Here is a 13213-nt window from a genome sequence, read left to right as displayed (position 1 = left end):
AGGCTTAAAATTTCGTGAATAATGAAATTTATAGAGAAATTTTAAATTCCGTGATAAATATTTTCGTGATTTTATTTTAATAATAATAATGACCACACCTTATTTAATTAAAACACGGCAGATTCAATGTTTGAGACGGACTCTTGTGTCAAGGGGCACCATGTCTACAAATCAGTGTGGACACCAGTGATGGGGAAGATCATCATCTTTGACCTTGGCAGTATGCTTAAAATAGCAATACAGAGTAACAGAGACATCAGCTTGACCGAGAACACGACTTGACACAAGGGCACGCGCACATTTATTAGTAAGGCATGGTTGACCATGCCTCTCAATTAATATTTATTTTTGGGGGTTTAATTTTTCGTGATGCAAACAGTGATCACGAAAATACGAAAATTTATTCCTCACGAAATTTTTTGGCTATACGGTATATAACATGAATTAATATATGGTTGTGTTTTTAAAATACAATTATTTTATTGATCAAACATAATAAAACAATGATGTGCAAGACTAAATACCTTCTCTTAGCTGGAACTGGAAGCCTAGAACATCCACTAAGTATTGCAGTTGATCATAGGCAGCTGCTGGGTCGGGCATAGATGGGCAATGCACAACCAAAAACTTTGACCGGAAATGAGAATTTAATTAATGACGTCATTTTTAGTCATAAAAAATTACCATGGGTCCATGGCTAGCAAGAGACAGTCTTTTCTGCTTTCCTTCATCAACAAGCCTTCCAAGAGGACTAGGACAAGTACTTTACAGGTTGGATAGAGCTTTACAGATAAAAGAGGGTGCCTTTTGGGTATATATCTATGGTATATCATATGTATGTGTGCGTTGAGTATACGCCAAAAATACACGAAAGAAAGTGGGTGTGGTCAAAATCGCGGCACGCTTCGCACGCCATTTTTCTTACCCCAACCACTCTGCCAATCCTGCAGCCACCTATGCAGTTGATCCAAGCATAGCTAGATAAAAAATTGCCTCCTTTTCCCAGTTCTGAAATCTGCTGAGCATGCGCAACCACACGCGCATTTTAGAGCACACGCTTCTTTAATTAACAAAATGGCGGAATGAGGTGGCAACAATAGGGAGAGGGCAACTTTTTCTTATTTTTGATTTATTTGAAAAGCTGTGGACCTGCGCATGGATAGTTGGAGTAGAATGGTCTAAAAATTAGCCTTGTAGTATTGTTGAAAGACCACGATACCCCTGCTTAACTGATTGACAGAAGATGGTGATAATGAAGACAAAAAAACTGGACTGAAAAAAACGGCCGGTTCACTGATTTTTTACTTTCCTCTTAGACAAGGTTTAGAGTTGCTCTAGTGGTACCAATGGAGTCCTCTGGTCAAGATAAGGTCCTCTAAGAAGTCTGGTAAGCATAGGAGTTCGTTTTCCCGGTATAGCAAGGCTGCAAAAGTTGTGGTAGCCATATTGTTTTTGGGTGAATCCTACTTAGTAATGCTACTGCGTTACTAATAGAATAGTTGGTAATAGTTAATTCTAGTATTACTTCTTTTATACACTCTCAAAAAGATACAAAAACCTGATAAAAGGTCAATAAATCAAATTTTACCCATACTGTACCTTTTAATTATCATTGCAGAGGATGAACATAAGTCACTTCAGAGTTACTGTACAAGATGATTTATTGGCGAGGAATTAATAATGGCGATTAGTGGTTCTATGAAGAAATCGCCAATATAAAATCCGCCATCTTGTTTCAAACCGAGCATGCTTAATGGCACATGGAACAAAATTGCCAATATAAAATTTGCCAATTAAATTTCCACAGGCAAATTTACCAAATGTCACTCTTGCCAATAAATCATCTTGTACGATATGAGATGAAATAGGACGCTGAACAGTGAAAAAAGCCCATAAAGAGTAGCTCACCTATGCTACATTGCTAGGCAACCTAATAATCTTAATTGGATAATCCAACCACACAACGGAAGTTTCCTATCCCTTTAATTTACTTTAACATCTATATGATGTAATTATAGGTGACACTCACAACCACATTCGGCATTGTATTTCTTAAAAGTTTCATTTTCTTTACGAATTTCTAAAAATAAACTATAATATCCAACTACGCCCATGATCTGTCCAATAGTTTGATGTTGAAACTACATTTAATAATAAAATAATTATAACAATAGGATAGATAAAACTTATACCTAAAGACTGTTCCATTACATGACACTCATAATTATATTTAGCTAAACGACATCTCTCAATAGGAATATGAGGAGCTAATTCCATTGTCTGATTAAGAAATAAAAGAATTAATAGATATAGATCAACTTAAAATAAACCTCATAAGCTTTATCCAGTACTGTAGCTAGTAATTCATCTTTATGTACTTCAATGAATGAGTTAATTAATTCCCCAGTAACAGGATGATTACAAAATAATATAATCTATAAAATAAAAGTAAGTAGATAATATACTTTTGTCTGTCTCACTCTTACTCCAAAATTTTCTTCTTCAATTTGTTCTTCCTTTTTTCTCTGTCTCTTCTCAGTTTCTTTCAAATCAAAAATATCAAGAATCATGACAAAAATTATCAATGAAACCTTTAATACCTTTTCTTTTTGTAATTAGTTGTGTATCCATTAATGTTATTCTTTCTTGTAATTTCTCTATTATTCTTTTATTATCTACTAATGGCTGATAGTCTGGTCTTGTCATTGCTTCAAGATGAAGTTTGCAGTCATCAATTTCAAGAGACATTCCTTTTCTTACTTTGCTAGCAGCTTTAATCAATTATAATCATTAGTATAATTAATAAAGCTACTCTAACCTGAATCAATATTACTAGTAAGTGATCTTAAAAAGTCAAACTTCATTTTTGATAATTTGTCTAACAATTCTTTGTTTTCTTCTTTTATCTCATTAAACTGAGAGCTCAATACAGTCAACTCTTCATAAAGTGGTTCTTCCTATTAATAATAATTATAATTAATACAAACTAGTGAGATATACCTCAACTTCTTTAATTGATTCGATATCACATTGAACAGACAATGATTCTTCCTAATGATTATTATAATACGTAAACTACAGTATTGCAGGAAATTTTGGAGAGAGTAAATTTGGCAAATTACGAAATTTTGATGGTTGGTGAGCATTAATTTGACAAATTTGTGGCCATAGGTCATGTGAGCATGCACATAATGACCCAAAATTGGAGATCTTTATTATTCTAGCGAATGATTATCAAAATGTAAAATTTGCCAAATTAAGCTCCCTCTAAAATTTAGTGGTGCACAGTCAACTGCATCAACCATTTAAGAGCCTCTGCTTAAGGTGTTCAAAGAATTTAAAATTAAACTTCTAACCTCAAGTACTTGAGTCTTTGATATTTCTTGTTTCAATTGATTTGTTTCCTATAAAATTGGATTACACAGCTTGGTAGCATCAGTGAAATACCTTCTCTTTGCTACTGATAGAATCTCTTAGTTTATATTCAGCTTCTTCAAGTATAATATAAGAAATAACCTGTACATATAATTAACATAATATATCAGTCATCATACAATCAACTGAATATATTGTGACATTGTATAGGTACTAAAATGTAACTAATAAAAGGAATGATTCTATTAACTGACATCAGTATGTTGTAGTAAGTCTTGATCCTTTTCTTTTAATTCCTATACAAAAATATAATTATAAAACAATTTTCAATTATTCGTATACCTTTTGTCTAACATCTTGTCTCCTCCATAATGTTAAGTTACCAATAGTCAGTTTCTTTAATCCTTGTCCCATTAGTATATGAATATTCTCTATCATCCTCAATACAGTAAACCCAACATCAGAGAAAGGAAAGGAGCAAGTGACAGTTATTGATTTGGAACGCTCTATATAAGTGATCTTCAGTAATTTCCCAGATACTTTTGCAAGGAGCTCCATAATATCTTTGAGTAGATGTTCCTCAGGCTTCCAGTCAAAAATAAAAGTAACTGTTTCACATTGAAGATGAGAAATGGAAGCAAATCTTTCCTTCAAACAAAGACTGAGGGAGAGTGACTTGCAGAATTCCTTTAATTCTGTTCTATATGCCTCAATGTATCTTGTGGCTTCAGTGATCTCCATTTGTTCAACTACACTATGAAGGAGCTCAATATCAGTCAGTGAGCACTCATCTTGAATAAGATGCAAGACACTAGGAATATTAGTACATTGTTCCACTTTTCGTCTAAGAATAGCGCCACAACAAGACAGGAATTCTTTTATTTCTTCTAAAGGAGGAGATATCCGTTTAATGATCTTTCCAACATTGTAAAACATCTTTCCATAAGACATTATCATTGATCTGAAGCCCCCCAGTAAGCCTTCAGAAACAGGAACATGTATTTCAACTATAAAAGATATATCGTTTTGGTGGTACATGAAAGATGCATATACCTTGAGGAGATAAAGGTTGGGAAGATGCATCAGAAGATGAGTCTATTTATAAAATAAAACATTTAGCAATTATTTACAGTGTTCAAGATAATTATACCAGATTGTGTATGAGTTGGTATCTTGGTTTTATCAGTAGTTGTACTATCTATAGATATCAATAAATGTACTATCGTTTTATTAGTAATTATTATTACTTTGTGGAACTACAAGTAAATCATGAGGTTTAGTTTCAGGAACTACATGCACTTCAGGAGTAGGAAAATACTTACCTAATAACAAGAGTACTTGCTAATAAGCATTAGAACAGAGTCATTGTAGTTACAAACACAATATATTATACGATAATACTCACTAATATCGTCCAGTATAGTTTGTCCTAGCGATACATTAGTACTGATTGTACACAATACATTAGCAAATGTATGTAAACTGTTGGGATCAGTTTGAACAGCTTCTTTGACAGCAGTTAATAGAGCCTCATGTTGATTAGGAATAGAGGGACTAGCTGACACCACTCTACTAACTGCTTCTTGTGTTAACATACATTCACCATAAAGTAACCGAGCAATACTAACAGAATCACAAAGAGACTGAGACAGGACAGTATGCCGATTATTAAAAATATTAATAAGAACATGGTGTTCTATGATAGAAAATACAGTGATTATAGTTAGATACAGTTATGGTTGACTCACTTAACTTCTCAGCTACAGCAGTTTCATTCATAGATCGTAGAGCATCTGACAGTGAGTACAAGTTGGCTCCTCCTCTACTGTCAACATTATCAGCTCTACCTAACCATTGGGAGAGGCACTCTGTCATACAGCGAGGCACATCACTATGATGCTTTGCCTCTATGACGTCCAATGTATTCTTCTTCAGTCCTAGTCTCAGTCCAAACTTATACCATTTTGTTTCTGGGAAGCAACATTTCTCCAATAAACAAAGAATATAATCCAAGTCACCAATATCTAGGTCAAAAGTCATGGCGGATTTCACATCATCAACATTAATACCTAAGCAAGTTTGACTAGTGGCCATAGTTCCATTAAAAGAAACTGCCCAAGGCCAGGGCCTCAGAACAAGACTAACACTGAACAACAGAGACCTTCTCCTTCGCTTAGTTTTGCTGCTCTATCTAGGGGTGAAGTCAAAAGAGGCGCGTGGTCATAAAAAAAAGGTGGGGCTGGGTCTGCCTAGGATCCAGGATCACAGCACCTGATTACAGTATTGACACAGACAGTTAAAAAGCACTAGAATACACCAAAGAAGTGAGTTTATGTTATGTATTGAATGTGAACAGATGGGTAATATTTTTAATTTTTATTCTCAATTTCTTTCTATTTTTTCAATTTTAAAGGTGCCGTACGGGATCAACTTAAGAGTTGTGATTTTGGGGAACCTGAAAGAATATTCCGAGGAATCAATTCCATTTACAAGAAGTGTTTCAAAGTGTCATCCCATTAAGCAAATCTCCAACAATTGAATAATAAATACATTTCATTAAGTACATTCATAATAATAAAAATTGAGAGGGTGATTTTGTGGCCAATTTTTGGAAAAAACTATGAGCTGTAGCCTTGGGTACTTTTCAGAATTTGACATTTTCTAAAAATGACCATAACTCAAAAAATTTGAAGTCAGAATCACCTCAAACTTTCTACACAGCATAAGTATATCGGAATATGTAATAAAAATTTGGGATAATTTTGGATCAATTTTTTGCAAAAAAGCATGGGCCGTAGTACATAGTTTAATAATACTATTTATTATTATTTTTATTTATTTATTTATTGTAAAGAAATGCTCAGGAAACTATTGAGGAGCTAACAGAGAGTCTAAGAGAAGAGGAACAATTATTAAAGACTTTAATGCAGAAGACTAAAGACAGAGAGTGTATCAAGTAAGTGTACGACTACACATACGTCATTATGATCCACTATTAGCTTTATATCTTATAATGTGTGAATTTGTAATTTTTGGTCTCACCAGTGATTAGTGTAGACAATGACTATGTACATGTACATGTGGTTACTTTGTCTTTAATTAAATTTTTGTTTTATTTATTTATTTATGACTTCATTAATATAGATATGAGTTTAAACTGCAAAAGAGTCTACAAGTTCATTTTAATGAATCCTCAACAGTTGATAATGTACAAGGATGTATCTTCTTAACATACAATTGTCGTGTTTTTTAATTTAATTATTTACTTAATAATTTCTGGACTATACACACATACTTCTGCATACATTTACAAGTCCTCATACAACATCAATCAATGTACATATCAACATTAACACCTGGAGACACCCACGTAACTTAATCATTATGTATGTATATAAGCAGTTGCTTTTAGTAAGATACTTATAAAAAACAACCATCAAGAAATCCATTCTCATAGTTCCTATAGCTAATCTATTTTCTCTCCTTGAACACTCATCCTGATTTCTTCATGGTCTTAGACCTCAAACCCTTATGAACACGTGGCTCATAACTATTCATGGTTCTAACTCAAAGGCCATAAAGAGCCTTCTTTGCCAGTTAGAAGTGTTGCTAAGGTTGATTCAGAAGTGGAGAAGTCAGCAAATGCTTCAATTTACTTACCAGGCCAGGTGGTTCATGGAAATAATAGCAAGTAAAATATTTTCGGAATATAAGGGCTTCTGAATTTTTCCATCATTGAACTTTATGTTTACACCACTTTTCATGTGGTATTCAGTCAAATACTATACCATGTACACGTACATCATTATGTATCAGTAAAAAACGAGAGTGATTTCAGAGCCAAAATAAAATATCTAATTTGACAGTTGCATATTATACATGTAAACTATATGCCTCACTAAAAGTAGATTCACCATATACAGTAATCCATTGAACTATGTAGCATTATTATTGTACATAAATATTTATTGTACATGTACTGGTACTTATTTCATTATGAATATTTATCATTATTATTATCTTTTATTCCTTAACTCCAATTAGTTGCCAATTATGAGGAGAGATGATGGAGAGATTGAGTCCTTTTCATTTGATGTTAGTGCCGTAATGTGATCATGTGGACATAGCAAACTCACTGTGGGGACTATCAACAAATGGAGTCAATGAAGAATTACTAACTATACAAAATTAAATAGATAAATGTCTATTTATAATACATTATTATATATAGCGAGTAATTTTTGCAGGATTACAATTACAAAAATAAAAACTAAACCAGTCCATTTCATTCAGCCCTGTTATCAATATATGTGTCTATGCTCATACTTTGATTTGCATTCCCTGATCCTCTTCAACCTACAATAAACAGTGAGTATAATACTAGTTTAATATGTACAGTATTGTACTAATGGAAATATGTATATGTACATGTACATATATTTTATAACTTTCAAGAAGTAGAACTTCTATACAGTTAAATCTTAATAAGAACCAGCTATGCATGCAAGGTGGCGAAAACATTTATTCCACTAATGATTTTTGAGATCACAAAACATAAGGTTTACTGACCTTGCTTCCTCTGCCTCTTGTATTTCTGATCTCTCTTTATCTGTTAACTCTTTCATTTTCTCTCTATTGTCTCTAAATAATTATAAACAGTAAGAGGTGTATGTAAGTGTGTGTGTATACATAATGTGTGTGTGTTTTCATTAGTACTTGTAATATATGACATATCCATCAACATCATATAATCCTAATGAGTAAAATCTGTCTGAAGTGATGGAATACCATTTCAACTTATTCTCAATATCAAGACATGATATCTCAACTGGAAATGATTTACCCTAATAGAATCAGAGAGAGTATTTATACATGTATACTTCAACGATTAACCTGTGTAATAAAAATTAATTTTGGAGCCAATTTTTGGGGCTATAGCCTTGTTTTTTTTTCAAAAATTGGCTATTTTAAAAATGATCATAACTCAAAAAATATTTGTTGGAAACAGCTCAAACTTTTTACACAGTATAAGGACATCAATATGTATCAGAAAATGTAATAAAAAATTAGGAATGATTTTGGAGCAATTTTTTGGAAAAAAGCCATGGTCTATAGCCTTTGCTGTTTTTTCAAAAATTGACACATTTAATAAAAGGCAAAAATTATTTGTCGAAAACAGCTCAAATTTTCTACATAGCATAATGACATTAATGTATATTAGAAAATTTAATAAAAATTTTGAGTGATTTTGGTCCCAATTTTTAGAAAAAACCATAGCCATTGCTTTTTTTTCCAAAAATTGGCTTAAAAAATTCTTATAACTCAAAAAATTATTTTTTCAGAAACAGCTAAACCTTATACATAGCATTATGACATCAATACATGTATGTATCAGAAAATCTAATAAAAATTGGGGGTATTTCACAAAGAAACAAAGGGAAAAAAACTGCACTCTCTGTATCACCACTCACAAGCATGTGCTTCTTAAGACACTGTTACACCTCTTTTCAAGTCGGTTGTCCAACTGTGATGCGTATGCGTGGTTGTTGTCCATTCATTTTAGTGCATCTAGCACTGACATTGCGTAGTATACAAAACTAGCTTTTGAAGGGAAAAACAGATCAGAAAATAGGTGCAAGAGCTTGCATTTTCCAATTTTAGCCTATTATGGGTGACGCTGCACATGCTCAGATCTGCAGAGATGAAATTGCATGCAACACTGTAATTATTTCTTGGCCAAATTCTGAGCTTATTTTAAATGTTTATTAGCTTTAGACTATGGCATAGCATTTACTGGTTCAGTGTTTTAAATTTATATTTTTAATAAAATCAAAATGTCTATTAGCATATACACCAGTGTATGAACTAACCATTTTAGACTCATAGACATAGAGCGGTCTCAGGGCATCAGGCTGTGGGTGTAACATCGTCTGCAATGAATCATTCTCTTCTTGAAGACTGTAATAAGATTGCCTCTGTAGGGGAAAATAAATAATTTAAACAAACAAATAAATAGAATTCAAGTTCAAGAGGAGGAGGAAAAGAAAAGCATAATGTACCTGTTATTAGCTAGGGTTTTCAATTTTCAACCGAATATTCTTTTCAAGAAATGTAACTGATTTAAATCACAACATGTATATATGTGCATCAGGAAAATTAAAAAAAAACAAAGAATTCTTTACTTTTCATTTTTGGATGAAATTTGGCCAATATCCCTGTACAATAGTACAGGGACTTTGCGCAAATTCTTAGCAACTTTGTCTTTAAATAGTGTTATTTATCTATTATTTTATAACAGTTGATACCATAATATATGAGGCTGTATCCTTTTAAATACCAGTACATGTACACCAATAATAATTCACATACTTATTGATTCACATTAGCTAAGAATGTGCACAACCACTGATGATACACATGTATTAAAATTGGGGCTTATTAGTGGTATGTTTCAGAAATCACCTCAGAGTTGTAATTGGAAATGGTAATTCTTATCAGTCCTTTGATTTCAGAGTTTCATGCTGATACATGAAAGTTTAGTCTCACCCACTAACAGTATTACATTGAACTATGGTGGTATATGTGAAGATAGGATATCACATGAGAAGAATAATCCATTAACTGATTAAAGCATATGGTGCATGAACATACTTTATTATATTTATTATTATCTCTTATTCCTTAACTTAAAATGACTGCCAATATACAAGGAAAGATGATGGAGATATTGATTCATTTTAAATTGGTAAATGTTTGTCAAGCATTTTTATTCACCAAAATTTTGTTTCATGTGAGTAGCATGCAGATTTATAACAGAATGACGAAAATTAATTTTAACAATAAATTTAAATTTTTACAAAAATTTAAAGCTATACAATAATTAATTAATTGTGGGGGCTTGCAACAAAAGGAGTCACTAAAGAACAAATTAATTACACAAATTATTAAATAAAAATGTATTTAGAAAAAACAATTTTATTTTAAAATAATTATAGCTAGGCAGCGATTAATTTTTTGGCAGAGTAGCAATACAACTTGATACGACAATTAAAATCAAACCAATCCATTTCAGTCAGATCAACGTCTAAGGCTAAGTTCAGTATATGTATTTTGTGATGTGTTTCCCAATCCCCCTCAACCTACAATAAAATTAATGAGTGCATGAATAATTTACTAACAAAAAGCAGAAGCCTACAGTATAATACCACTGTATACACTAAAGTAAAGGTAATCATTAACTGATTGTACATGTACATGATGAAACATGAGGTTTACTGACCTTGCTTCCTCTGCCTCTTGTATTTCTAATCTCTCTTTATCTGTTAACTCTTTCATTTTCTCTCTATTGTCTCTAAATAATTATAAACAGTAAGAGGTGTATGTAAGTGTGTATGTGTGTGTGTGTGTTCATTAGTACTTGTAATATATGACACATCCATCATCATGTAGTCCAAATGAGTATGTGTATGAAGTGATGGAATACCATTTCAACTTATTCTCAATATCAAGACATGATATCCCAACGGGAAACGATATTCCCTAATAGAATCAGAGAGAGTATTAATAGGTGTATGGTTCAATGATTATAACCTCTGAATAAGAGATATACTCAGCAGGAACTCCACTTAACTCTGACAACTGCAAAAACAATAACAATAATAATAATAATAATTATTATTATTATTATAATGATAGTATGATGTACTAGTATGTAATCAATCCTTACTATAATTTCTTGAAGTACCTTATTAATAACATGCATACGATTATATATATCCAGTATAATTTCTTCTGTTGGATCAACTGAACATTGTGATGGATGCCATCTTATAACATACACCTCTATTTGTCCTTTATCCTTCTCCTTCTCTGGTCCTAATGAATATAATTAATATATTAACTAGACGAATGTAGGACATTGAGGGGCGAGCACGAGCATACACTGACTTGCATGCATGGCCCATTGGAAGACAATTTTATAGCTTGTTCTCCTACCTTTATTATTAGCAAAGAATCTCAGCTGCAATTTAAACATAATTTAACTGTATAGCTAAGCACAGTACTGCTATAGATTTATATCTGCTTTCTTAACTTCTTTTTGCTCGAGAAATGCCTGGACAACAGATCAGTCTTATTTGCTGCAAGTAAGCTTCAGTAAGATTTGCTCGAGCTGGTTTCTTGATAGTCGCCATTTTGTTTCATTGTAACCACACCCACACCAATGAAAATATTTCATTAGAATGCTACCGCATTAGATCATTGATTTTAAATAGAAAGTAGTGTACACATGGGGTGTGACCAGAATAGGCGTGACTGGAGACGTACGTATATACATACATACAGAGGGAGGGAGGGAGACTTTGCCTGAGTGGGGCTCGCTCATGCTCGCGCTCCAATTACTATAAATCCATCATGTAAAGTATACAGTATGAGTATACTGAAATACCATAATAGCACTTTGGTTTGGTGAAGTTTTATTTTGCTAATAGCATGGAAAGCAAAATCACAAATATGAAAAGCACCAATCATTAATGCACATGCTCAGTAATGCATACACAAAATTGCCAAATTAAAAACTGTCAATTACAATTTTATAGCAAAATCACCAAAATAAAGTGCTTTATCTAGTATACTGAGATATACTAACCTTTTAATGGTTCCACGTATATTTCCTTACTAGTATCAATCATCTTATCATGAAGATATACTCTACCAGGGGACACTCTATTCTTCTTACGTAATCTCATTCTACACAATAAGTCACATGATAGTCACATGATAGTCACATGATGTACGTACTTGTCTAATTTAAGGACACAGTCGATTCCTTGTACTTTTGCTTCTTCAATAATTTGTTTCTTAAATTCTCTCACTGATGTGTCCTCAGTAAAAATAGACTCCATCATAAACTCACAAAACTAAAAATAAAATAAAATAAGTAATAATAATTAATGTGTTTTACATACGGCTTTTACCTCTATACTGTTAACTTGTAATAAATACAATTTAATTCTGTGCTCTCCTACTTGTAATGCTCTGCCCAGTCTTACTATCAACTAGTATAAGCAAAGTAATAAAGAGATGAGTGTGTGTGTGTGTTCTTAGTCCTTACATTACAGTAGGTATAATGGAAAAAAGTGAATGATCAAATAAAATGCTAAACTACATGCTTACCTTTGATTCAGATAGATTCATTAATATCTCATCCAGGTTCTTCAATTTATAACCATTGACTCTATACACTCTAAAACCAGTAGGTGGTATACCAATCAATGGAACTAGCTCCTTCTTCAATTGAGCTAATGTTATTCTCTTATCAACTTGTACCTGTATCTCTGTAGTGAATATAATGTTTAATGATCTTTTTATAACGATATAAATTAATATCTATCATTACTTCTTTCTTTTCCTTTATTTTCTTCTTCCATTGATATAATTTTCATTGTTATTCTTCCTTTTCTTGTAGTAGTTGTAGTGGGTGTGGCTTCAGGTCCAGGGGGTATTCTAATGTCCATTAGTATCCAGTTGAAGTGAAACTCAATACATTTGTACGTCCAACTATCATTGAATTCTTTTTGATAATCTTTAGGATCTGATGATACATAGAGCAGCAGCTGCCAGTGAGTATGTGACAGTGTGTGTGTAGAGGAAAAATGAATGTATATACCCAGATATATAATTCGCTGTATTAAATTTCACGATTTTATCCTAAATTCAAATTTTCCACACCCATATACAATTAATTCAAATTTATTTTCACAAATAGCAAAAAAATTTGCAAAATCCATGAAATATATAGCCCGCCTAAAAAAAGGCACCCTACGATAAATAAATATCA

General features: G+C 32.4%; 2 protein-coding genes and 4 long non-coding RNA genes across 7 annotated transcripts in view; 1 reads left to right on the top strand and 5 right to left on the bottom strand.

Annotated features, from left to right (window-relative positions):
* The window catches only part of LOC109582223 (uncharacterized), a 2865-nt gene extending 1850 nt beyond the window's left edge, over window positions 1-1015 (bottom strand). The window contains exons 1-2 of one of the 2 annotated variants that reach the window (XM_019996878.1): window positions 685-1015; window positions 525-627 (exon numbers count right to left, since the gene is read on the bottom strand). In XM_019996878.1, coding sequence (XP_019852437.1) covers window positions 525-627; window positions 685-687 — 106 coding nt within the window. In that variant the 5' untranslated portion in view covers window positions 688-1015. Of the gene's footprint in view, window positions 1-524 lie in introns of both variants that reach the window. The other variant, XM_019996879.1, reaches the window with a different exon arrangement.
* A 1015-nt stretch (window positions 1016-2030) lies between these two features.
* LOC109582226 (uncharacterized) lies at window positions 2031-2429 on the bottom strand. Its single transcript, XR_002184972.1, has 3 exons — window positions 2331-2429; window positions 2193-2280; window positions 2031-2141 (listed from the first exon to the last, which is right to left on the bottom strand). It is a non-coding gene; the product is annotated as an uncharacterized LOC109582226 (long non-coding RNA).
* A 1065-nt stretch (window positions 2430-3494) lies between these two features.
* On the bottom strand, window positions 3495-3729 carry LOC109582227 (uncharacterized). Its single transcript, XR_002184973.1, has 3 exons — window positions 3718-3729; window positions 3630-3671; window positions 3495-3516 (listed from the first exon to the last, which is right to left on the bottom strand). It is a non-coding gene; the product is annotated as an uncharacterized LOC109582227 (long non-coding RNA).
* Window positions 3730-5608: 1879 nt separating this feature from the next.
* LOC109582225 (uncharacterized) lies at window positions 5609-6706 on the top strand. Its single transcript, XR_002184971.1, has 4 exons — window positions 5609-5699; window positions 5789-5935; window positions 6230-6331; window positions 6520-6706. It is a non-coding gene; the product is annotated as an uncharacterized LOC109582225 (long non-coding RNA).
* A 1427-nt stretch (window positions 6707-8133) lies between these two features.
* Window positions 8134-9514, bottom strand: LOC109582228 (uncharacterized). The gene is made up of 3 exons (XR_002184974.1): window positions 9435-9514; window positions 9246-9350; window positions 8134-8219 (listed from the first exon to the last, which is right to left on the bottom strand). It is a non-coding gene; the product is annotated as an uncharacterized LOC109582228 (long non-coding RNA).
* Window positions 9515-10540: 1026 nt separating this feature from the next.
* The window catches only part of LOC105312860 (ubiquitin carboxyl-terminal hydrolase 47-like), a 4367-nt gene continuing 1694 nt past the window's right edge, over window positions 10541-13213 (bottom strand). The window contains exons 3-11 of the mRNA XM_019996877.1: window positions 12773-12989; window positions 12550-12710; window positions 12351-12431; window positions 12175-12293; window positions 12023-12123; window positions 11120-11250; window positions 10966-11013; window positions 10793-10914; window positions 10541-10726 (exon numbers count right to left, since the gene is read on the bottom strand). Coding sequence (XP_019852436.1) covers window positions 10567-10726; window positions 10793-10914; window positions 10966-11013; window positions 11120-11250; window positions 12023-12123; window positions 12175-12293; window positions 12351-12431; window positions 12550-12710; window positions 12773-12989 — 1140 coding nt within the window. The 3' untranslated portion in view covers window positions 10541-10566. The remainder of the gene's footprint in view (window positions 10727-10792; window positions 10915-10965; window positions 11014-11119; window positions 11251-12022; window positions 12124-12174; window positions 12294-12350; window positions 12432-12549; window positions 12711-12772; window positions 12990-13213) is intronic.

The sequence above is a fragment of the Amphimedon queenslandica genome, unplaced genomic scaffold, assembly GCF_000090795.2.
Source record: "Amphimedon queenslandica unplaced genomic scaffold, v1.1 AMPQUscaffold_13395, whole genome shotgun sequence".
In the NCBI taxonomy this organism is placed as follows: domain Eukaryota; kingdom Metazoa; phylum Porifera; class Demospongiae; order Haplosclerida; family Niphatidae; genus Amphimedon; species Amphimedon queenslandica.
This window is presented reverse-complemented; position numbering and strand designations above follow the sequence as displayed.